The following is a 23,452-nucleotide window of genomic DNA, read 5'->3' as shown; positions in this document are numbered from 1 at the left end:
ATATCCAACAGTAACACTGCTGTTATGCCAGATTTATTAAATAATTTATTTTGTAAATTTTTTTTATATGATTACTCGATTAATCGTAAGAAAAATCGATAGATTACTCAATTACTAAAATATTCGTTTACAATAGCCCTAATTATATAAATAAAATGGCATTCATAGGGGGATCGGGAGGATTAACGTCTCTCCTTCGGCCCCCTCCTTCTACAGCCAGACCTCCTCCCCCTTCTTGCAATACGCCGTCCGTCCGGGCCCCCCAGCACTCAACGGTACGCTAGACCGGCCCCATCCTCTTCCATCCCTCATACCTCTAATGGTACACTAGCCCCCCTCAATATCTCTCCATCGCTCCCTCCTTCTTCGCTTCCCTCACCCCCGACCCCTCTAATAATACATCAGCCCCCCTCCTTCTCTCCTTCTTCTTCGATCCCCTTCTAATTATGCTCTAGAGCCCCCCAGTCCGCAGATTAACGTCTCTCCTTCGGCCCCCTCCTTCTACAGCCAGACCTCCTCCCCCTTCTTGCAATACGCCGTCCGTCCGGGCCCCCCCCCCCAGCACTCAACGGTACGCTAGACCGGCCCCATCCTCTTCCATCCCTCATACCTCTAATGGTACACTAGCCCCCCCTCAATGTCTCTCCATCGCTCCCTCCTTCTTCGCTTCCCTCACCCCCGACCCCTCTAATAATACATCAGCCCCCCACCTTCTCTCCTTCTTCTTCGAACCCCTTCTAATTATACTCTAGAGCCCCCCAGTCCGCAGATTAACGTCTCTCCTTCGGCCCCCTCCTTCTACAGCCAGACCTCCTCCCCCTTCTTGCAATACGCCGTCCGTCCGGTACCCCCAGCACTCAACGGTACGCTAGACCGGCCCCACCCTCTTCGACCCCTCACACTTCTAAAGGAACACTAGCCCCCTGAATGTCTCTCCTTCGCTCCCTCCTTCATCGCTTCCTCCAACCCCACTGCCTCCTGTCTCGGAGGCGGGTCCTGTCTCAGAGGCGGGTCCTGTCTCAGAGGCGGGTCCTGTCTCGTCCAGACTCGGAGGCGGGTCCTGTCTCGGAGACGTTTCCTGTCTCGGAGGTGGGTCCTGTCTCGGAGGCGGGTCCTGTCTCTGAGGCGGGTCCTGTCTCGGAGGCGGGTCCTGTCCCGGAGGCGGGTCCAGACTCGGAGGCGGGTCCTGTCTCGGAGACATAACCTGTCTCGGAGGCGGGTCCCGTCTCGGAGGCTGGTCTTGTCTCGGAGGTGGGTCCTGACTCGGAGGCGGGTCCTGTCTCGGAGGCGGGTCCTGTCTCGGAGGCGGATCCTGTCTCGGAGGCGGATCCTGTCTCGGAGGCGGGTCCTGTCTCAGAGGCGGGTCCAGACTCGGAGGCGGGTCCTTTCTCAGAGACGTTTCCTGTCTCGGAGGCCGGTCCTGTCTTTGAGGCGGGTCCAGACTCAATGCCTGGTCCTGTCTTTGAGGCGGGTCCAGACTCTGAGGCGGGTCCTGTCTCTGAGGCATTTCCTGTCTCGGAAGCAGGTCCTGCCTCGGACGCGGGTCCAGACTCGGTGGCGGGTCCTGTCTCGGTGGCGGGTCCTTTCTCCTCTAAGTCAGTACCGACCTCTGAGCAGACCAAACTTCGAGGCCCAGCTAAGCGTGGACTAAACACAACGTTCGGTCCACTCTTGGTGGGTTCTTGCCTCTCTTCTTCGTCTGAAGCATCTCCACAACAAGCAAACTGTTTGATGAGCCCCCATGCCTTTTGCAGAACGGTGTCACGGAGATTGATTTTCCGCGGTCGTGCCAGGGTTCTTTTAAAGCACTGGACATCTTTGTAGATAACTATTGGGTTGTCACTTTTGATCATCTTGAAGAGCAGTTCTCTAACTGCATCTTCATTGCCCCAGAGAAGTTGCAAGATGTCTCGGCACAGTTTTTTTTTTCCATTTTCTCAAAAATGACAAAATCTATGTCCTTTACTTCTTTCCAGATTTTTGGAGCAAGCTTTCTCTGGACAGGTTCGGTGTGCTTCATTTTGTAAGCCGCGTAGCTAGATCTGTTACTAGACTTATAAATCAATCTCCATAGAATGTTTTCCACCATAACTCTCCTTTCTTCTTCGGTTCCACGTCTGAAACCAATCCTGTTTGCGTCTCTCAAAAATTGTTCAGGGTCCATGGCTGCCTGAGTATAATCCTCACTCAGGCAGTTTTCATCTGCGTACAAGTCCTCTGTAGGAAAAAAAGTCTTTCTGAACTTTTTTTTTGAAGACGCTAACATTTTCTTTTTAGGAACAGGATTCTCCAGGTGCTTTTTGAATTTTGAATTTTCCCATTCTATGGGATGATAACATCCGAAGCGGGTGAACACAATACATAGAAATGCTGTTATCATCCTTACTTCAAAAAGCATATTGCTGAACTCTGTATAATTTTGGCCTGAGAGCCACATGTATGCGACATCATTCAAGCCCAGAAAAGTGTTTTTCTGTTGTTATTTAAAGCATAATTTTATGCGAATAAAAGCATTATTTCAGAGGGATAATTTAATTTTACTCAAAGATAAATGTTTAAAAAGTGAAATCTAAAAAGCTAAACTTTTGGCATTGTAATAGTTTATGATTTTTCTGGTCTGGTAAAAAAAAAAAAATATTCCCCCGTTTTGAGCTAGATTTGGACATTATTATGTAGTATGCAGCACTGATGTAAGGATTTTATCAGTGATCTGTATTCTGGATGTGTCTGGCATTACCTCATTACTGTCGTCTGTGCTATCTAAAATTTCATTCTGGTTATTTCCAAACCAGATTCGAACCCGCTCGTTTTGATAATTAGTACACTGTGTATATTTCTTTGAATTTAATATGTGCAAATAAAACACAAAAGAAAATGCACTGAGTGAAAATGTATGTTTATTAATTCAGAGAGCAGGAAAAGTAAAATTTATTGCAGCTATATAATCACCGAGAGTCATTGCAAAGTAAATCAGGAAACGTTCAAAAAACAGAAATTGGTCTTATTTGTGCCACATGGTGCAAAAGTTACTTTTAAAATGATGAATTCATTTCTGCTTAACTTTGTCACATTTGCACATGCCGCCTTAGCGCCAATAAAATAAAAGAATTTACAACATTGTACATCAATTAGAAGATGATATAGCCAATAAATTATTTTTTTAGTCAGGTGCCAAATATTTCATCTTACTTACAAGTTCTCCAAATACTTAAATCCTCAAACAAATAAATTGAAAGAAAAACTGCTAACTGGTAACTTAAATATTGAACTGTTTTCATTTAAAATGGATAAAGACCTTCTTTTTTGATAGCATTTTACACTTTTTCATAAACTTTCTTTTCTAACTAGTTAGCATAAATAATTAAAAACTCTGCTGCGAACCACAATTATAAAATATGTGAAGTGAACCTCCGACGTGTTGGTGTTTGCACAAGCAAATGTAAAGGTTTTATGGGAGATTCCTCCTTTAAAACTGTCTATAATGTTCCAGCAGTAAATAAAATCACACATTAAAATCAACAATGACAAAGGAAGGCACTCAACCTGAAGACAGTTCTAAACTACTTTAAATGCTACATTTCCTTGTTGAAAATAGACTGAAATTGCAGCCCTTTGGTTTTTTTTTTATTGAAGCATATCTTTCACTGTAATCTCTAAAGTTAAAAGAAAGAAAGAAATTCAAAACCATCTACCCCTGGCATAAAATACAGACAAGAGGACATTACTGCCTCTTAACTTCCTAAAAGATACTCCTGCTACAAATATCACATCTAATATCTTAACTTCACTCTGAGCTTGGCTAACAATCATCGTCTACTTTATAGCAATGTTCCAGTTTTAGGTTACATAACAAGCCGATAACATAAGTGGCAAAAAGCAGAGAGATGAATGGTCGCAAAGTGCATCTAGCCTACAAAGACATTTCCATAGAAGCTCTCACACGGAGGCTTTTTGTCTCCGTCTTCATCGACGTATTCTGGGAAGTGTGCCCCAACGCAGACGTTGACAGCATTCCTCACCTCTGCAGACACGGACCTCGTTTTCTGAGCATGCTCTTTCAGAGCCTCCTGGATTAGCTGCAAACACATTCACCAAACAGTGATTATCAAATTGCATTAAAAGAATAGTTCAAGACATGAGGATGTGCAGAACATTTTTTAACCGGGAAAATATACCTGCAGAAACAAATGATCTTTGTCTCTTCAGTCAGTGTAAATTTAAAGTGGGGAACTAAAGTTAGCCTGAGAGGAGCCAACGTGGATGTTTTAAATCAGTTCTTAAAAAAAAAAAAATCAACCAGACTGTCCTTTATTTAGCAGATAAGCTTTGTTTTTTTCGCCAGGTGTTTTCACATTTTCTTCAAGCAGCCTCTGATACATCATGGGATTCGTATGTGGGTGAGCTGACCTGACCCTGCTGCAGAAAATCAAGCCTTAACCATGACCCTTCCAACACTGTGCTTCACAGTTGGCATGATGCTCTGTTAATGTTATGATGTCTAGATAACCACACTTCAAGGTTATCTGTCCAAACAACAATATTGCAAAAGTCTTGGCCTTTAACAATATTCACTCTGGCAAACTTTATTTTTGCCTGCTTGCTTTTGCTCTTTGTATGTCGCCCATGAAATTTAAGCTTCATTTATTACTTATTCTTTGAGGGATGCATTTCCATATAAACAGAAGCAAAAGTTTGCCATAGGTTCTGTAATGACATTTCAGAGTTATTCTAGACTTCTTTTAGCATTACCTTATTTGTTTGCATTGTGAGACCGGGACATATCGGCTATTCTCTCTACAGTGGAATGTCTCAAATTCTTCTGAGACATTTTTAAATCAAGTTGCTACAATCCTCTTCTAGCATTGATAATGGTAATAAAAAACATATCAGGAACTGATTTTATAAAGAATTTTGACTCCATTAAAATGAAAAATTAACCAGCTGTAATAAAAGGATAAACTCTCATTGAGTGCTCCCTATTCCTCCCTTTGTTTATTTGCACTTTCACTTCCACCCACCGCTTCTCATAACATCAGTATTAGTTGAGACCCACCGTCCATCTGGCCTTTACGCGTCAATGTCTAAAAAATATCCCACCTCTTTTCTCAACATTAGCTGCCAAAATTCCTCTGATTCAAAGGGAACCTTTGCAACAAGAAGAGGTTTGACATCATTTGCAGCTGTGGGAGCTTGTTCAGCTGCTTCTATTTTGTCACTTATTCTGGATGTGTCACACTGACACATTCACTAGAAGCACTAAATAGAGATTACTAATAATTAGGGATCTATTAAAGAACCATTGGAATCCGTCAGTAAAAGCACATAATTCATGGTAGGTGTTTAAACTGTGGGTGAACTTTAGGAAATAATGAAATACAGTGAGCTACATGGATTATTTGTTTTTTAAGAAATAGATATCTAAGTAGTGGGGTTGCACATGTATGGGGTCCCTATACACTGATACCCCTAAATAAAATTAACTGCAGACAATTTCCTTCAGAAGTCACCTGAAAGTATTGAAAAAGTATTCATACCTCTTGAGTATTTCTGTGTGTTCCCACAGCAACCACAGACACCACTCCATTTTATGAGGATTTTTATCAACACAAAATAAGAAATTATTGTGAGGTCTAAATAAAAGGCAATTAAAATCTGAGGTATTTGTCATAAAATCAGAGGTAATGCAAGTTTTTTTTAGAACCCTAGGCTACAACACTGTAAAAAAAAAAATAATTAATTTGAAACGAAAACTAAATAATGCCAAGACACAATCTGAGTTAAATCAGTGCTAATGAGCTTAGAAATAGTCAGGAGAATTTACAACTATTAAAACAACATTAAAAACTTCAGAATTTAAGCTCTGTGTAAAAGATTCATTACGGCATATCATTAAGTCATTAAAATAATTCAAATTTAACTTAAGGGGGCTGTCAGTTTTTACATTAAACAGATTTGAGCCTGGAGTGGAGGTTCTTTTCCCAGGTGAGCAACCCAAAACACACAACCAGAGATTAGATCACAGTATATTTATAATACCATGTTAGTCCAAACCTAAACTCAACACAAATCCTGTCACATGAACAGTCAGTTGATGTCCACTGACAGTATCTATCCAATGCGACTGAGTTTGGAGTATTTTCTCAGTAAGAATGAGCAAATATTTCAGTCTGTTCTTTGGTCTCTTTCTTCAGTTTCTTCTTTCCAATTCATATTATAGGTGTTGTTCTAGAACATAAAAATCTAATAAAATAGAAGCTTGTGCTTGTAGCGTGATAAAATGTGTAAAAACTTAACGAGGCACGAATACTTTTCTGAAAGGAAGTAGTCGTCTCTTGTTCAGTTTCATTGTTCTGTGAAAAATTCTGAGCTTCTTGATGTCAGTGTGTGTACCTGATTAGTCATTCCCTTGACTTCCTCCAGGGTAGCAGCTTGTTTCTTCATCAAAGCCTCTTGTTGTGGGCTGAAGTCTGCAGACTGTAACACAGCAAAGCACAAAACATCTTCCATTGATTTGTGGTTTCCACACTGCATGAACTGCAGGTTTGAGTATGTCTGTGTATGTAGTGCGAGGGATGTACAGATTAGTTGTTTTGTCTGTAAGTAGTTTATCTGCTCATGTTTCTTCCTGAGAGCGTATGTACACATGCCCATGGGATGCAACCTGAGAGAGAGGATCGATGCAGTTAAGTCGCCGGTTCGGTCCTGCTCAGTAAGATTACTCAGCCCTTGCACTCCAGCACTCAATACTGTGCCACTTCTGATTAGACGAGCGATAGCGATGTAAATAGTCGCGGTAATTAATGGATAAATCCTGATTATGTTGATCAGCTTGAACTGCAATGCGACCAGAAGGTGTGGGAGGGTGAGCGAGGGTTTTCTTTTGCTCTGCAGATTGAGTCAATTGTTGCATAGCCCAGTAAAAGGACCTGGTCATTAACCCAGATGCATCAGATCTAAATCCTGATGAGCTGATAGAGGAACAAGAGCAGAGCTGAGTGACTCATCGACCACACATGCATTAACTTGTTCCTTCTGAGCAGCTTCTGAGTAATGGGCAAGCCTGGCCTATGGTTGGGGTCTGCTGCACTGTATTCAAAAGGTGAAAAGAGTCTGTCAGCACGCTAGAGACTAAGATCTTACTGTGGGTTGACAAGATACACAGATTCTTTCATGTGTGGGAGTACTTACGGGTCAGAAATGTGTGCATGTGTTCCTGAAAGCAACATGTGGGTGTACGGGATGTGAACATGTTTGTTCTAACATGCCTCGGGTAAAAATTCTTCCATGTTTGATTCAAATATGCAAGCACTTCATAGTCACACATTTGAAAATAATAATCTGTTCAATGCACCAGAATAAATGCAGCAGAAAAATATTTATTTTAGATGTTTAATAGTCTAAACATCAAATAAGGTCTTAGACTGGAGTGCTGCAACCTTACCAAAGGTGTAGTAAACCAAAAGGTTTGTCCCAAATTGGGAAAATTAGAAAAAGTACAGCGATGGTGGTGTAATGCTGTAGGGCTTGTTTTCTTTGCCCCCTTTGGGCATTTAATACAGATTAAGCATCTGTAACCACCACTGCCTCATTATGGAGCACCTTTTAGATTTACATTATGAATGTGCAGTCAAGAAAATCTGCATCAACAATGTGAAATCATCACGTCAACATGGACCAAAATCTTGAAGAATTTTGGTCCATATATATATTTAACACCTGGTTGAATATATTCCACAACAAAATAAGGTCATTTGTGAAGGTAAAAGGATGTCAAATGCAGTACTAGCATGATGTTCCTAATAAACTGGCAGATTAGTGTACATATTACAGTAAAACTATTAAAACTACAGCTGATTACTTACAGCAGCATCAGACTGACTGGTCTCGTCCAGCATCTCCGTGCTCATGGCCCTTTTCAGCCTAAATGAGGATAAATTAAAAGAGATTCCTTTCACAATAAAAAAAGAAACTGCACTTTTTATAAACAATCCAGTTTCTAGGAGTTAGTTGTTTTTTATTGCTTAAGTTCTCATTTCTTTTCCTTTTCACATAGCAAAACTAATAAACTATGAAGAAAAAGAAAAAGCAATTAAGACCATGAACTTACTTTGACTTCTCTGTGGAGGAACATTTCAGAGCTTTCTTCTTTTCTTTGGCTTCACTACGGATAAAAAGAAAAAGAACATAAAGAACGTAAAAAAAAATTGCTTTCTGAACAATCAATCTTTAAGCAAAAGTTGCAGGTTTAACTGTTTCTGGTGTGACCTTATCAGAGTTGCTTTTGCTTCCCCGTTGTTGTTTAAACACCTGTTGGATTATAACTGTCCTGAACTAACCATCTGCCCACTGGGGACTTTGGACAACACACACCTAACACCATAAGCCAGCCAAGGACATTGGAAGACCCGCCTGCTGAGGTGATTCATTCAGCATTCGATGTATCCTCTTTGCCAAATGTCAAGTTTTTCACCTCAGATGACACATGCACACAGTCAGAGTAGCACTGAAGCCTCAGGATAAGGATTAGACTCAGAGGGACTCAGCAAAGCCTTCTTGATGTGTGCATCATGTCACAGTTGTGTTTGCATGTGTGACCGTACCTCTCCAGGGTCTTCAGCTCAACGGTGTGTCTCTCCATGGCCATCTCCAAAAGCTTAGCAAGTCTCTGTTGCAGCAGAACAAAGAAGTGGTACAGTCTTAGTCAGTATGTAGGCCTAAATGAGACATAAGTGGCTTTAAATAACAAAGTTCTGATATTTAAATTGGTGATTTATGAAAAATGAACTTCGGCAGAGTTATTAGAATTTTAATGGCCACTGTGCACTGACAATTTGCAAAAAGATCCTTAGCCTGATGCATAACAAAAGTTTTTTTTAACACCTTTTCTCTTGATCCCAGAAGCACAACAAAGAGAGGTAAAATTAGCTACTGCAGGCCAAAGACGAATTCACACCAAGTTAAATAAAGACGGTGGAGAAATGAGTGAGTGGTTGTTAGACATGAGAGGAGCTTTATTAGAAACATATTCAGATTTTCTTTTTCAGAGTCTAATTTTAAGGTCCTCCCTATAATAATAGAATAACAGAATAATTGGTTCAGATGTCTTGATATAATTTAATAGAGCAAAACTAACCCACTTATGACTATGGCGTAAAATAGCTAATGGACCGCTTCAAGCTTTCAGGGACAAATAAAGAAGCACAAAGCTGAACAACAAAGTAATACTACTTTGCATGGCTATATCAGGCTGACTTCAGTTTGAATGAAATCAAAGAAATGCTGGAAGAACCTTAGAATATCTTCCATTTAATAATTCATTTCAGGATGATATGTAATTATTTCTCGAAAAGGAGATTTTGCTTTCAATCACCATCCACTGATATAATGAACAAGGGTTAATGAGGTAAAATTAGCAATGAGCCTCAAAACAGCGTGATGCAGAGCTAAGAGCACACAGACACTGAAATGAAGCATCCAGATCCAAAATGTCCATGACTCATAGAAAGGTTGTAGCAATCAATCTTTTTGAATTTCGAATGAAAGACAAGTTTTACCCTGAAATGAAAACCTCGCTTTGATTTTGGCCTTTTGACCAGCGGATAAGCATGTTGGGTAAAAAAGAGAGAATCATCAGCTAAAATGCTCAAGTGTCTATAGCGTGACACAAAACCTAATTTGAATCTTTTGAAACAAGGATTGAGGGAGAATTGCAATATATGCTTAGAGTTTGAAAAACAGTTTGTATTTATTGAAAGTTTCAGATCACAACTTTTGATAAACTGTGTTAAAACCATAATTGGGTGAGTTCTTGTCATGGGGTGGGGATTTGCAATACTTCTGGGTGTCATCAGAATAAAAATAAAACTTTGGAGAATATTAGTATTAAAAAGAGAATAAAATGAAGTGGTTCTGGTTCTGAACCTTGAGGCACACCTTTACTGACTTTGAGGTATTTAGAAGTTGTGTTCTGTCAATCAAATACTTGTTAAACTCTAAGCTATGCATCATCAATAAATGGTTTATGAGTCCACTACCTCAAAAAATCAATTAAAAGGGCATCAAACTGTTGCGTAGTGTCAATACACTACATATTATTATCAATTTAACTAAGAGCTGCTGCCATTTTAGCATGCTTTTTTTCTAGCATGGAAATTTGATATAACTTTGCTTATATATCATTACTGGGGTTTTTTTTTACTATGTATTTATTCATGACGACATCAGAAACGTTTGATGTGTTCACAATGGAGTAGCTATCTTTATCTACTAACTGTTGAGCATGAATTGAGATTTTCTGGTTGGTCTTCTAGTACTAATGTCGTTTTTTTATTCTTCTCTGTGCTTATATCTCATGAGTCCTCATGTTCGTCACTTGCTAAAATGTGCTTCTGTTTAAAAAAAACACTGTCTCAGAGTGCTCGGTTTGGTACAGAGTGAGTCACCTTAAAAGCACTTCCAGAGCCTTTCTGATGCCATATAAATAAAAGCTTGTTGTCCATCTTGGCTTACAGAAATCCCTCTGCTGCCTGCGCATGCTCTTGTAGAAGCAGGAGATAAAACAATAGCTAAAAAAAGACTTTTGAAGCTTGCATGTGCCTCAGACTGTTATTTGACATTGTTTGCTCATTTTAAATGTGATTCTCAAACTACAGTCCCTTATTAAGGTTTTCACACCCTTGACCTGTTCCAAAATTTTTCACATTACAATCACAAATCTCGATGTACTTTATTACGATAGTGTGCTTTGGACTAACAAGTAGTGGATAATTGTCAAAATTGAGAAAAACGATTTATAAATGTATGCATCTTTTTCCACCTCCCAGTTATACATCGATTTGTCATTGTCCATTCCAAATAAATAATAGATAATGATAATACACATGACTACTTTTGCAGAGGATGGTATGAACTGTGTTTGACTTGCCTCAGTAGCACACTGCTCTTTCTTTTTCTTCGTCTGATCACACTGTTCCGTCCACAGAGCTTGTAGCTCGGACTGCATTTTGTCCTTCTGCTCCTGAACGCGTTCTTTTTTCACACTGTTGTCAGAAGAGTTGTCTCCTCCCCTGGTGGAACACAACAAAGCAAAGCATATTTGTGAAGAAAGGGTTAATAACAGTACAGCTTCCGAAGGCTGACTCTTTGTGCGTAAAAAGTACTGCAGGCAAAACTCATTTGGTGATATTATGCATCATTTAATATTCAGCTAGGAAATGATGCAAGTTGCAGAACATTATGCATACATCCAAAAATAATCTTGCTAATGACCCTGCCAAAAAACAAAAACAACAGTAACAACTTCCTTAGTGGGTCAGTGCAAATATGCTTCAATATTCAGCGCTGCTTTGCAAAAAGGAGAACAGTTTTTGGTGCCTGGACAACACAAATTAGTGAACCAATCGACCCCTGAACACATAGGCATCATCAACAACTGCTTTTGTCAAACATTCTACTGTTTTTCATTTTTTTAAAAACCCAAAAATATCCACATACTCTTTCTTCTTCAGTGAACCCTTCTTCTTGATAGCCTTGAAAGAGTCGGAGTATTTCTGGATCAGATCTTCTGCTTTTTTCTGATATTTCTTTTCGGCGTCTTTCATCTCCTTTTCCTGACGCTTGATGACCTTCAGATAGTTCTTGTGTTGTGTGAGCTGCTCGACAGTCACGGTGCAAGGCTCTGCAACAGAATGAGACAGCGAAAAGTCGCAGGAATCTCCCATCTTGTTGGAGCATAATAAAATGTAATCAACAAAATACTTTCAAGATTGATTGATATTTTGTCTTTCCGAAAGATTTATTAACAGCGTGGCCAGAGGAGGGAACATGTGATGGATGCAGCACATAAAACACTTTATCGTTACCTTCACTACTAGCGGGCGACTGAGATGAGTCACTTGATCCTGCCGATTCTGACGGCAAGCTGGACAGGGACACAGATGCGTCCTCTGCAGGAGCGTCTTCTCCAGAAGCGGGTGCAGCTGCCTCCGAATCTTCTTTATCGTCATTCTTAGGGTTTGCATCAGGATCGGTGCCTTGTTCCTCTTTGGCTTCAGGAGTTGCCACTGACTTTGGGTCCACTTCTTTCTCAGCTTCAACCACCTCAGTGGCTGCAAGAACTTCAGGAGGAGATTGAGATTCAAGATTTCCTGCATCTGGGTCATCATCTTTAGCAGGAGCTGCATCAGGGGTTTGAGGCTGCTCAGTCTGTTCTTTAGTTTCTTCTGCACCGGTTTCAGAAGGAGACTGGGACTGACTGGTACTTTCATCGGTGGTTGGTTTAGGTTCGGATGCAGCCTTTTCTGAAAAAGTAAAAGAATCATAAATCAGGAAGTGATACCTGATAGGAGAGTCATAGAATGGTCAAAATCAGAGGTTATTACCTTCAGCAGGGGCCTCATTTTCCTTTGCCTTTCCTGCAGGGGGTTGATCCGCAAGAGGCAACTCATAGGGAGAGATGTAGTCGGATGATGACTGCAGGGGTTAGAAAACAGAACAGGAACAACCCAGCAGAGGTTGTCATCTTCCAGGAACAGAATCACTGCTATTAGATGTTTTCATGGTAAATCAAATAAGATCATTTTACCGTTTTAGGGGTCTTTGAGGTCTTGTCTGCACCCTTTGTTGGGTTAAATAAGTCTTCTGTGAAATCTGAGGAAGGAGTGAAACACTAATGTTCTTATTCACTGGGATATGGCTTATCCCAGTGATTAAGAATGTAATCAAAATGTTTAAATAGTGAAACATATATTATATAGATAAAAAAGAGGCTTTGATATATGTTAGCTTATTGTTATATGCATTAAATGCTTTGTTAGAGATTCTTTTGCAAAGGTTCCTGCATCATCACAAGTTGGCATGTAAATGATCAGCCTGTGTCTCCGTGGAAGGGCTAAGGAAGTATCCCACTTTCAATATAACCCTTTTGATTCTCTATGGTGCTAAGATTGGCAATTAATTATGGTGATTAAAGTGGGGGTTGGTATTTTTAGCATGTGTTTGCCAGCTCCAAGGACTACTGGAAAATGAAATCAGCATTTTCATAGCTTTCCAAGTCTCTAACATGAGTTCCCAAGTCATCACTGACAATGAAAACTTTGCACTGAACCTCGGCACTTTTTCTAGACTCTGGGATCCTGAGTTCCAAATAAAATGCACATTTTCTTTTCACCTTTAGCAATGACCTTTTAGTGCTGACCCTTCTTGTGCAGAGTGTTACAGATTGTCTGCTAGTAATATTTCATATCATTGTATGGACCACAACATTCCTATAACGACGTAATTCTGTATTTAGCATTTTTTAGAAAAACGTTTTGTGTTTAATTTTTTTAGAAGCTACGATAATAAAAATTACCACAAAATGTATGCTACAGATATATTACTCTGAATATGAAAAATATACAGGCCTAAATAATTATTTAAAAGAAAAAAAAACATTTTCTATGATATTACAGTTTTTTGACATGCAACATTCTCTATTGTGTTTCCCCTTGTTGGCAGTTACCTTGATGGCAGATTTTAACCTTCTAATTTGGAAACAGAACAAAAAGCCAAGCACCTGCAAAGGCAGCGGGGATATAGTCCTTGACCTCTATGTACACAAAGAGAGCAGGCAGAGTGAGAGGCATGTTGCTCTCACTGCGCAGGCAGATGTGATGGAAGCCTGCAGGGGACAAATTAAAAACTGTGATTTTTAAAAACACAGCAACCCCTTTTGAACTGAGAGCATCCTCAGCAGCTCATGTCCACTGACCTGACTGGATGGCATCGATGGGGATTATTCTGTGTCCCACAAATTTCCCATTCTCTTCATGAACAACAATTCTTAAAGAAGCCATTTCTGGAAGCAAGATCTATAAATAACACACATATTCAGTCTGAGAGCTGAGCTGCATGTTTTACTCTTTGGAGCCATCTGACTGTTCCTACCTTCTCAAAAACAAAAGGCTCCTCATTCCACACCGGGTTAATGGCGTTGGGCGTGGTGGACCACTTGGTGCGGTATTTCTTCTTGGGGTCACCTGGCAACCCAATCACTTCCACTTCAACCCCGGTTTTCACACTCTTTTCAGAAAGAAACTGTCCTGAATAGATCTGTTGGAACAGGTGCATGAGATTCGATAAAGCACAGGTACGAACTGAATTATTATGGGATTGATGATTGATGCTGTGCCCATGCATGCTGATGAGCGAGTGGATATAAATAGAGGTGAGGTTTTCTGTCATGCAGGGTCTGATAAAATACCAGGAAAACAATAATCCGTCACAGCTGGAAGCAGACATTGTATTCTGAAACCAAACAAATCATGAGCACTCTTCCCAGAACTATAGAGGCTAATTTTTGGTGCTCAAATTAGAGCACACAGAAAACAACCCGGCAACGCATAAAGAGAAATATGATAAGAAGCTTTGAACCTGCCTTTATGGTTAATGTGCTTGCCACGACTGTGTCAATCCTGTCACAGAAAGGGTCAAACTTTTTGTCACTGCGGCGCATCACGTCGTGTTTGAGGAGGTAACCCGTTCTGCCATTGAATTCAAACAAGGCCATGTTCAGCTGCATGGGGAAATCTGAAAATACACAGAAGCAAGACCCAATTACGCCACCTCGCTTCAGTTTCAGGAGCAACAGTGAGCCGCACTGGGGATGCTGATAGCAGCAGAGGTCAGTGTGGCTCAGAGAGGTACACCACTGACCTCCAGTGGTGAACAAATGAAAATCTGAGTTTATCAGTAAGGTGGAAAATCAATTTAAATCTACCCATTGTTTGATAGTTGAGGGCCACCATTTGACAGCCTACGTTCCAAAAAGGCTGAGGGCTGTAGTTGGAAGAATCCATTCTTGTTCCTTTGGGGTAAATTCTGCTCATCTGTCTCTTGTTGTATCTATAAAATAAGGTTTAGGAAGTACATTTTCAAGTTTCTTAATTCATTCTATTTTTATTAACCTGTTTTTTTGTTTGTTTTTCTTCCTGATTTATTTAGGTGCAGGAGTTTTTTTTAAGGATACTCGACAAATTCAACAGCAGTCTTGGAAATCATTGCCTCGCCTTTGGTTTCCACAAAAGATGATATGACATAGCTCTTGTTTTTCTCTGAAGAAAAAAATAAAAAAGGAGAAAAAAAAGTCTGACTTTTGGATCTTTAAAAGAACTGAAAAAAATGCATTAATGTCATATGAGCTGATGTTATACTTTTGGCATTTTCAAAAGAGATGAACTTGTTGGGTTGGATGTAGTTGACTATGGATGACATCGCCTCATAGGCAGTCACTTCCTGTCCAGCCGTGCCCTGTTGGGGAGTTGACAGGAAGTTAACTGATGTTTGGACCCTTCAAGGAGAAATGTAGTATTTTACCTCATCTGATGTCTTCATTTTCTCCTCATCCTGTTCTTCAGTATCTTCTTGCTCCTCGTTGTCTTCTGTAGCAGCCTCTCCCTCAGCTTCCAGCACACAATTATCAATACATTGTAAGCATATGAACCTGGACTGTATTTCAGTGTTCTGTTACACTGGATTTTTAGAGTGGACCTTGATTTTCCAGGGTGGGAGCTGCTGGGTTGCTTGCATCCTGGGAGGAGGCGTTTGGATCCTGGGTGGGTTCGGCTGCAGCCGTCTGTTCGGTGACGGCAGCAGCAGTCTGGTCTGTGGCGGCTGCGCTGGTTTTCTTAGCCTGGGCTGGTTTCTCATGGCTCCCCTTTTTGTTCTTGATGAGGATCTTGCCCATGAGTTCAGATGGGCTTGGGATCTGCTGGCCTGGCTTCAGCTTGATACAAGACATAGGGAGTAGACAACTTCAAGTAAACTTTTCAAGTTGAAATATTAAAATGTTTGTTTTTTTCAAGATAATTACACAAATTACACTGATATTATTTTGTCAATTACACAGAGTTTCTGTATAATAGCACATTATTGCATCTAATGTATCAAAGAGGGTTTGTTTAACAATTTCTTAGAGAGTAGATCACAACTTGATCTAGTATTTGACATAAATCTATATTTCAGGAAAAAGCTTACAGGGTATTTTTCCAGAGACTCTGACAGCAGAGCATCACCAAACAGGGTTTTGCAGTAGTTCGCCATTTTCTCCTGCTGTTTCACCCTAAAAACAAGCCAGAAAAACACATAAATTTGTTTATAAGGTCCAAATATGTTGTTACTATGTTCTATAAATATGTACATATTTTTTTTAAAAAAAAGCAAATTATTAGATCATGTAAACAATAAGAAAGATCTTCTTAAAGAAAGCTTACGAGTCAACGTGGTTCTCAAATGAGAGAACGACAGGATATTTTGAGGTCTTGAATGCACTCTCAGCAATGGCTTCTATCACATCCTGTTGATGACACAAAGTATAAGTATATATCGATGTATGTATTTGTCAAAAGTGTTGTTGTTCGACTCAACACTTTCGTTGAAATTATTCTTTGCTTTCCCAGAACTTATCTAGAATTTATTGCCTATTTTCTGGTGATTTCCAGAAAGTCTAATTCATATTCCTTCAGCGTTGAGCTTACTTTTTCTCATTTTGTAGCATAATTTACACAAAAGTTCCAAGTTACCTTCCTGGAATTTATGGGTTACTTTCTGAAAATGTATGGTCAAGTTACTTTCCAATGAGTTACAGATTATTTTCCTGGATCTTAAAGGTCACAGTGAAGAAATTTCTGGCTATCTCCTTGTGGTTACTTGTCCCTTTCTAAGTATTTCTATATATTTTTTTAAGGTTATTATCTCAAAATTACTGTGCAGATTCCAGAATTTACAGTACTGGAAAGATCAAGATGACTATCCGGATCTTTTCAGAACTTATTATTATGTCTCTAAAACGTATTTATTATCTCCATGGAAGTAACAAATTGCAACTTTGTTGTTGTATTATGTATTGCTCTTGATTTATGTAAAAGCATAAAGTCAGTATTACAAGCCTCATGTTTTAAAATAAAACACTAAACAACTTTCCAAATAGCATGAACCTCAGTTTGTCTAACAGTTATCTCAAAATCTTCAGAAACACAATGAATGCTGAAGTAATTTCAATGCTGAGCACCACTCTCAGACTTAAATAAATTAAACCAAGCCACACTTGGGCCCCTCGGTCCCTGCAGCTGTCCATAAAAGGAATTGTTGAGTGTAAGAGGATAACGCCTGCCTTCCTTTATGTGTTTGTCTTTTACTGTGAACTCCGAAAGGCTTTCTGCAGTTTAGCTTATTTTAAACAAGCGAGTCAGCATGGATTAATGACTTAAAACTTCTTATGTGTTTTAAGAGAATATTGTTTTTTGTTGCACATTTCTGAGAATTCATGTTGTTTAGTGCAAAGATGATCCCCCCCCAAATATTGCTAATAACATCTGAAACTACCTTAAAAAGGATCTCGGTGCACATGGTGAAGCCATGGGTGATGATGGGCTCTTCATCAGGAGGCTTTCCTTTCCAGCAGTCCAGCTCCAGACATCTGCATCCAGACAGCAGGCACTGACGGTACATCTCTGGAGACGATACGCCAGAGAACTGACCAGCTAAGCAGGGAGAGGAAAAACATATGTTAAGGTTTGCAAATGCATTCACTTGTTTAGGGTTTAAATGGAACTTGAGGGGGTTCGGGGGGAAGTATCTGTTAATGGAAACAATACGAGGACCAAGTAGTAGAATGAAAGATTTGCTTCAATGATTTTAGGGCTGAAGTCAGGTCAGTGTTTGACCTGTTAGGTATGTGTTGTGAGAGGACTTGATGAAGTAGTGGGGTATCGGTTGGGTCATGTCCTGACACTTGGCCAGCTTGTCCTGCATGACTACTGACGTCTCTGGACCCATCAGGAAGAACAGAAAACCTTCTGGAGAGATCAGACCTGCAGATTGATAGAAAAACAATTACAGCAAAAGTTCAAAAGTATCAATGAAGCAAGAAGTTGAACTTCTGTGAGTTTTCACCTCTGTTGGAGTTGGTGGTGATGGGTTCATACTTGTCAATCAAGGCTTTGATCTGGTCTTGCCGCAGGCGTGGAAACAGTTCCTCATTGTACCGAGAGTCCCGCTGCTTTTCATTCAGGAACTTGGTGAAATTTTCCTTCGTCATGGTAGGTTTGGTGGAGCTGGAGTGCAGAGTGAAACAATGAACCTCATGGTGCTCAACCTTTTCACAGTCCACTATCCCCCAAGTTGTTAGGCCGGACAACGTTGAGAAAAGCCAAAAGCCAGACCAGAATAATTGAATCTCTTTTCTTCAAAAAACAATGACATGACCTACTATGAAGTGAAGATCTCAAAGATTTCTGGTCTAGGACAGAGATTTGTCAGGAAGGTCTTGAAGGCAGCTTCAGTGAATACATCAGGCTTGATGGTGTCATACTGAAACAAATTAGATTTTCATATCACATCTTGTTAAAAACAAAAAAAAAACTTAAAAAAAGAGTTGGGCATAGACAAACTAGGGATGGATTTAAAAATAAAAAGCAAGGTATTTTTTGCTTTCCAACCTTTCCTTTGGGGAGGTGAGCTGAAGCTAAAGCACTTTCAACCCTCTTCTTATCAGCAGGGAACATTTTGTAGATGCTTTGGGAACCACAACCAATATATTAGGCAAGACTATACACATGCTTACACACAGTGCAAACTGTGAGACAGTTGTTCTATAACTTACTTCTTCACTGGGATTTTGCCGTCCTTGTTGGTCTGAAGAGAAATGCGGATGTATCTGAAATTAATTCCATGAGATTTTCATTAGAATTCAAAGTGCAAGTAAAGATAGAGCTCAGCCTTATGCTGTGGCTATTTTTATTTACATCTACACCATTGTTCTACACCATTGTGTAGATGTAAGTGCACTTACATTTTCTCCAGGAAAACTTGTCTGCATGCATTAGCTCTTGCAGCATTGTATGCTATTGCAAGAATGTCATCTGCCCAGTTCTTAGAACAGAAAAATACACAGAATGTTGAATTATATTCAAAGTAATTGAGAGAAGAGATTTAGAGTGCTTTGCAAGACTATCAGTGCCTGTTGATGTTTTTGGGTTTTTTTTACATTTGCCTTCTACTTCCAAGTAATGCATTAGCAGTCTTGCGTTGGCATGTCATAGAGAAGCAATGAAATGCATTGAAGTGTATGTTTGTGACATGACAAAATGTGAAAATGTTATTGGGTGTGAATACTTTTGCAAGGCATCGCAATTAGTGTATGCAAGATTATAAAAATGCACACTTTCACCACTAGATGGTGTGAACATGGCAGCAGTTCAGGACATTATGGTAAACGTTGTCTTTGAATGAAGAAAATTTGTAATTTTATTTCAGCTGATTAAATATAAATGATGGCGCCATAAAGTCTAATAAAGCTAAAAAGGAAGCTGTGAGTGTCTTATTAAAGGGGAAGCAGCGGATTATTGCATAATGGCAGACGGCTTCCGTCTGTGTTTAAGCCATTTCAGGGAACAAGCGACAGAAAGACTCGTGCAGGGGTTTATTTTTACCTGAGTCACTTTTTCTTTTGAGGCAAAGAAGTTGTGATAGGTCAGATTCACCATGTCTGGGCCTGAGACGATGGTCAGTGTTTTGGCAAGGTGGTTGCTGTCGGGGAAGTCCAGGTTGAAGACATTCCGGACTTTTGGATGCTGTGAAAAGACAAAAGTACCATTGAAATTTGATTGGTCTTAATTTTACTTATGTAGTTAGTTATTTATTGAGCTTGAATTACAAGTTAGGTTATTTTTACCCATGTAAATAATGACCATTTTGAATCTGCACACAGTGGATATCTGGAGGATTCACCTTTGCAAACAAATGTGGTGACCAGAATATGCAAACTCATGCACAGGCACTTTGAAATCCTTACAAGCACACACACATACACACACGCGCACAAGCACACACAGAGAGACACAACACACAGGAAAAAGCAATTCCATGTTTTAGATGGGACCTTCCAAGGCCTCTCCACAATCAATCACTTTGGTTCCTCTCAGTGATGCAGAAATGACGTCAGCCTTGAAGCAGCTTCCCAAATGCTCCTCAGGGGCCATATCGGAAGATGTACTTCCAGCTGCACCCTCACTGAAATTATGCAGCTCTCTCAGCTCTCCGGGGAAACACATTTCCCTCTCAGTGAGGCATGACGATGAACGGCTGCATGTTGCAACTCAGTGGGGGCCTTCGAAGACTAGAAATGAACCGCAACTAACTGGCAGCTTTCAGCTCAAAAAAGGAAAAAGAAAAACAAGCCCAATCCCAGAGGACATGGATCATGAGTTAGTCAAAGTGTGCTTATGTCTCTTTGTGCACCGGTGCCTCAGTGTGTTTCATCTGGAGTTGGGCAGAAAGCCTCGTGCGTTTGTCCCCTGCTGTTTTTTTGCAATGCAAATATGTTTCTCAAATTAATGGGCAAACTAAGGGCTCAACACCGTATTTGCATGCATGCAGAGATTCCCATAAAAGAAACAACTTTCATTTGACTAAATTGCAAAGAAACTGCAGATTATTAAATACTTTAATAAAGTAATTAAGCAATACTTACTTTGGGAAGTTTTGCATATTTTCCTGTCCTTGTGTCCCTGATTGTGGCAACGTCCAGGAACGTTGTTTCCTAGAAACAAGAGTCGGAGACATACTGTATCTTGCAGCAAACTCTTCGTATCAGCACTGGGCCAAATACAGATTTACACACTACAACAAAATCTATGGGATTTACTTCACCTGTAGGAATATAATCTGTCTATGCTTTCTTAAAGTAATATGCAACACCATGCTGTTATTCTGTTGCAGCCCAGACACTTGAGCTATATATTAAAGCCTCACAGGTTTTTTTTTTTCTTAATGTGGTGACCTTAATGAGGGGGAGCAGGGCACTGGAAGACTGACAATCTAAAAAAAATGAGAAAGATCACAGTCCAACCGCACGTCAGCACTAATCAATAGCTGCCTAGGAGGGAAGGAGGCCAAAGGAGCTGTGAGTTATCCCACAGTCTTCACAGATCGGAATCACATGAATTTTACTCACAGTCTGAATCTGGGACTCACTCACCTGCCTTTTAAATGTGAGCAGATACTCTGTCTAATACAATCCAATGCATCAGCTCTACAACAAAATCCACCTACATGAAGGTCACATTTTAAAATAATTCTCAGCTTTCTGAACACTGCGATCCAGCTGTGAGCTGGTTGCAATCGCAGCTTGCCAACTTTATAGTTCGGATACAAAGAGAGTAAACAAATACTGTGCAATTAAGCTGAAAGGTTTTTTTTTTAAGATGCTATCATTTGGATTGCACTAATAGTCTTTTCTATAACACTAATCTCACTGGCTCAATGACTGAATCTTGGTTGCCGTTTCAGTCGCTGAAAAATTGATTACCTTGCTTTGGTTTGTCCAGTAGACATAAAAACCTTTCTGATCCATCTTCATGGTGACGGGAACAGTCTTTGTTGTGTCCTTGGAAGAGAGGAGGGAATTGGCTTTCACACAAATTAAATGTGTATTGATTTTAAACAATCCACTTGTTGCAGTACACTTTCACCTGAGGTGTACCAGACTTTGAGTTAAGTGATGAACTGATTTTTAGATGAAAACCAGTTTCCTTCCTTACCAAAATGTTCACTCACCTCTGACCACTTGGTAAACCGTTCTCCTTTCATCAGATAGTCTTTGACCGCTGGAGGGTCAAGGAAGTATCTTTTCTTATTCATTCTGTCCCTCCTGCCCAATTAAAGCTTAAATAAAAACTGAATATCCACCATCCTTATACCCTCTTACTAGCTTTTCATTCCATCTGAATCCAAAAGATGCACTAAGCTGGAGTTCATCCCATCTGACTAGAGTCAGGACGCACCCTAAGTCAATATGCATTGCAAATGAAGTCAGGGAAGACCCATAGCAAAGCGAAAGGTGAAGTCAAACATTCTGTGATTTAGTGACTTATATTCCAACAAAAAGGTGTGGTTAACAAGTGATTAAACATAATATTTGTCTCACATTAGAAAGTATCTTTTTAATGCAACAACACAAATATTGACAGTTTTAGTTTAGAGTGGTACCAGAATCTTCAAATCCAATATATAATGATCAAATAGTTTGAACAGTCAAGAGAGACTAGTCTTCACAAAATGTTATTACTGAACCATGGGTCTAGTTATGAGGAATCTTCATAACTAGACCCATAACATAAAAACTACAGTAGCTCAGCTAGGAGATGGCACAGCTTGAGCAGAAGTCCAGTCAGTTCAGTGAATATTACCACAGCCCAATTTTGAACCTCAGTAATGTTTTCAATTTTTGTATTTAAAAGTTCATTAGTGATGGATACAGAGATTTTTCATCTCCATTTGCTTAACCTTCTTTAGTCAAAGTTAAACATAGAATAAATCCGTTAAAAAAAACACATTTTTTAGGCTTCTGCATGACTGACAAACTGTTGACAAATGTTAAATTGTATTCATTTTAATTAGCATTTTGAACATTTAGTTCTTTAACAAAAATATATATAAATATATATTCCCTTTTTCAAGTAATTTGCAGACCACCTCAGACAGATGTATTTAAATGTGTATATTTAAATTACACCCAAAAGTAAAATTATTAAGGAATAGATCCCAATGTGATTACCACTGAGTTTAATTTGTGTTCATAGTTCTCACTTAGAGTTTTAAATAATAAAGTTTTACAACTTTATACCTTATAAAGTATAACTTTCATGTAGCAATATGTATATATGTCTCTCTTTTTTTTCTTTTTTAATAAACAAAAACACCAATTTGTCTATGAACATTAATAACATTTGTTAATGTTATTAATAAATAATACTCCATGGAGTTGACACTTTTTCCAACTCCATAGAAAAAGGGCTAATGCTGTCATCTGTCACCTCACTAGTGAGAGAGACCGTGTCTGAAACCATTTCAGTTGAGTGAAACTCTAAACAGATTTTGTGACAGCAGCTGAGATAATTGGAAAGATGGTTTTTATGTAGTTTGAGTGATCTGACCTTTAAATAAATAATCCCAAGAGACACTTTTCCTCAAGAAAGACATGTTTTCTTCAGGTTTTTTCATTTAGGATATATGTTTCGAAGATATGCATTGATGGCATTATTCTTTTTAAACTCTTCACTTGCTTTGATTGTTGTTTTGCTTCAAACTTCAATATTTATCATTTATCAGATTTTTTTTTTTTGTCAAATTATCCCTCAACAATCATCTAGCATCATTTCCCTGATTTATCACTCCACGTTGGGTGCTGGAAGCTGGTTTCTGTTTTAACAAAGGATCCCCGGGTATTTGGATACCATTCAAATGAAGCTCCTGCCTGTGCAATAGCCAGTGCAAACAGTGCGCTGTGAACAGGGACCACAGAAGGGACATTTAGGGAACCACCGCAGGGTCAGTTTATCCTAACGAGACCAAATGTACATGCTCCCTTATCCCTCCTGATACCGCCAATGAAACAAGGTAGTGAAAACTATCA

At 39.5% G+C, this 23,452-nt stretch overlaps 1 protein-coding gene across 1 annotated transcript; it reads right to left on the bottom strand.

The window, feature by feature from the left end:
- Window positions 1–2,879: 2,879 nt before the first annotated feature.
- Window positions 2,880–21,806, bottom strand: plcb2 (phospholipase C, beta 2). The gene is made up of 32 exons (XM_008399467.2): window positions 21,595–21,806; window positions 21,347–21,424; window positions 20,510–20,578; window positions 19,470–19,610; window positions 18,830–18,909; window positions 18,641–18,694; window positions 18,477–18,552; window positions 18,248–18,348; window positions 17,932–18,092; window positions 17,703–17,849; window positions 17,362–17,519; window positions 16,251–16,333; window positions 16,015–16,099; window positions 15,529–15,763; window positions 15,355–15,440; window positions 15,192–15,288; window positions 15,008–15,092; window positions 14,759–14,883; window positions 14,417–14,568; window positions 13,927–14,091; window positions 13,751–13,850; window positions 13,556–13,660; window positions 12,584–12,648; window positions 12,381–12,471; window positions 11,862–12,299; window positions 11,494–11,677; window positions 10,925–11,066; window positions 8,601–8,665; window positions 8,108–8,161; window positions 7,863–7,920; window positions 6,391–6,474; window positions 2,880–4,076 (listed from the first exon to the last, which is right to left on the bottom strand). The coding sequence occupies exons 1-32, from the start codon at window positions 21,676–21,678 to the stop codon at window positions 3,906–3,908; spliced, it is 3,819 nt and encodes a 1,272-aa protein (XP_008397689.2). The 5' UTR covers window positions 21,679–21,806; the 3' UTR covers window positions 2,880–3,905.
- Window positions 21,807–23,452: the final 1,646 nt, after the last annotated feature.

Source organism: Poecilia reticulata, chromosome 22, assembly GCF_904066995.2.
Source record: "Poecilia reticulata chromosome 22, P_reticulata-male-v2, whole genome shotgun sequence".
NCBI lineage: Eukaryota > Metazoa > Chordata > Actinopteri > Cyprinodontiformes > Poeciliidae > Poecilia > Poecilia reticulata.
The sequence above is the reverse complement of the archived record's forward strand: the minus strand, read 5'-3'. Positions and strand labels throughout refer to the sequence as shown.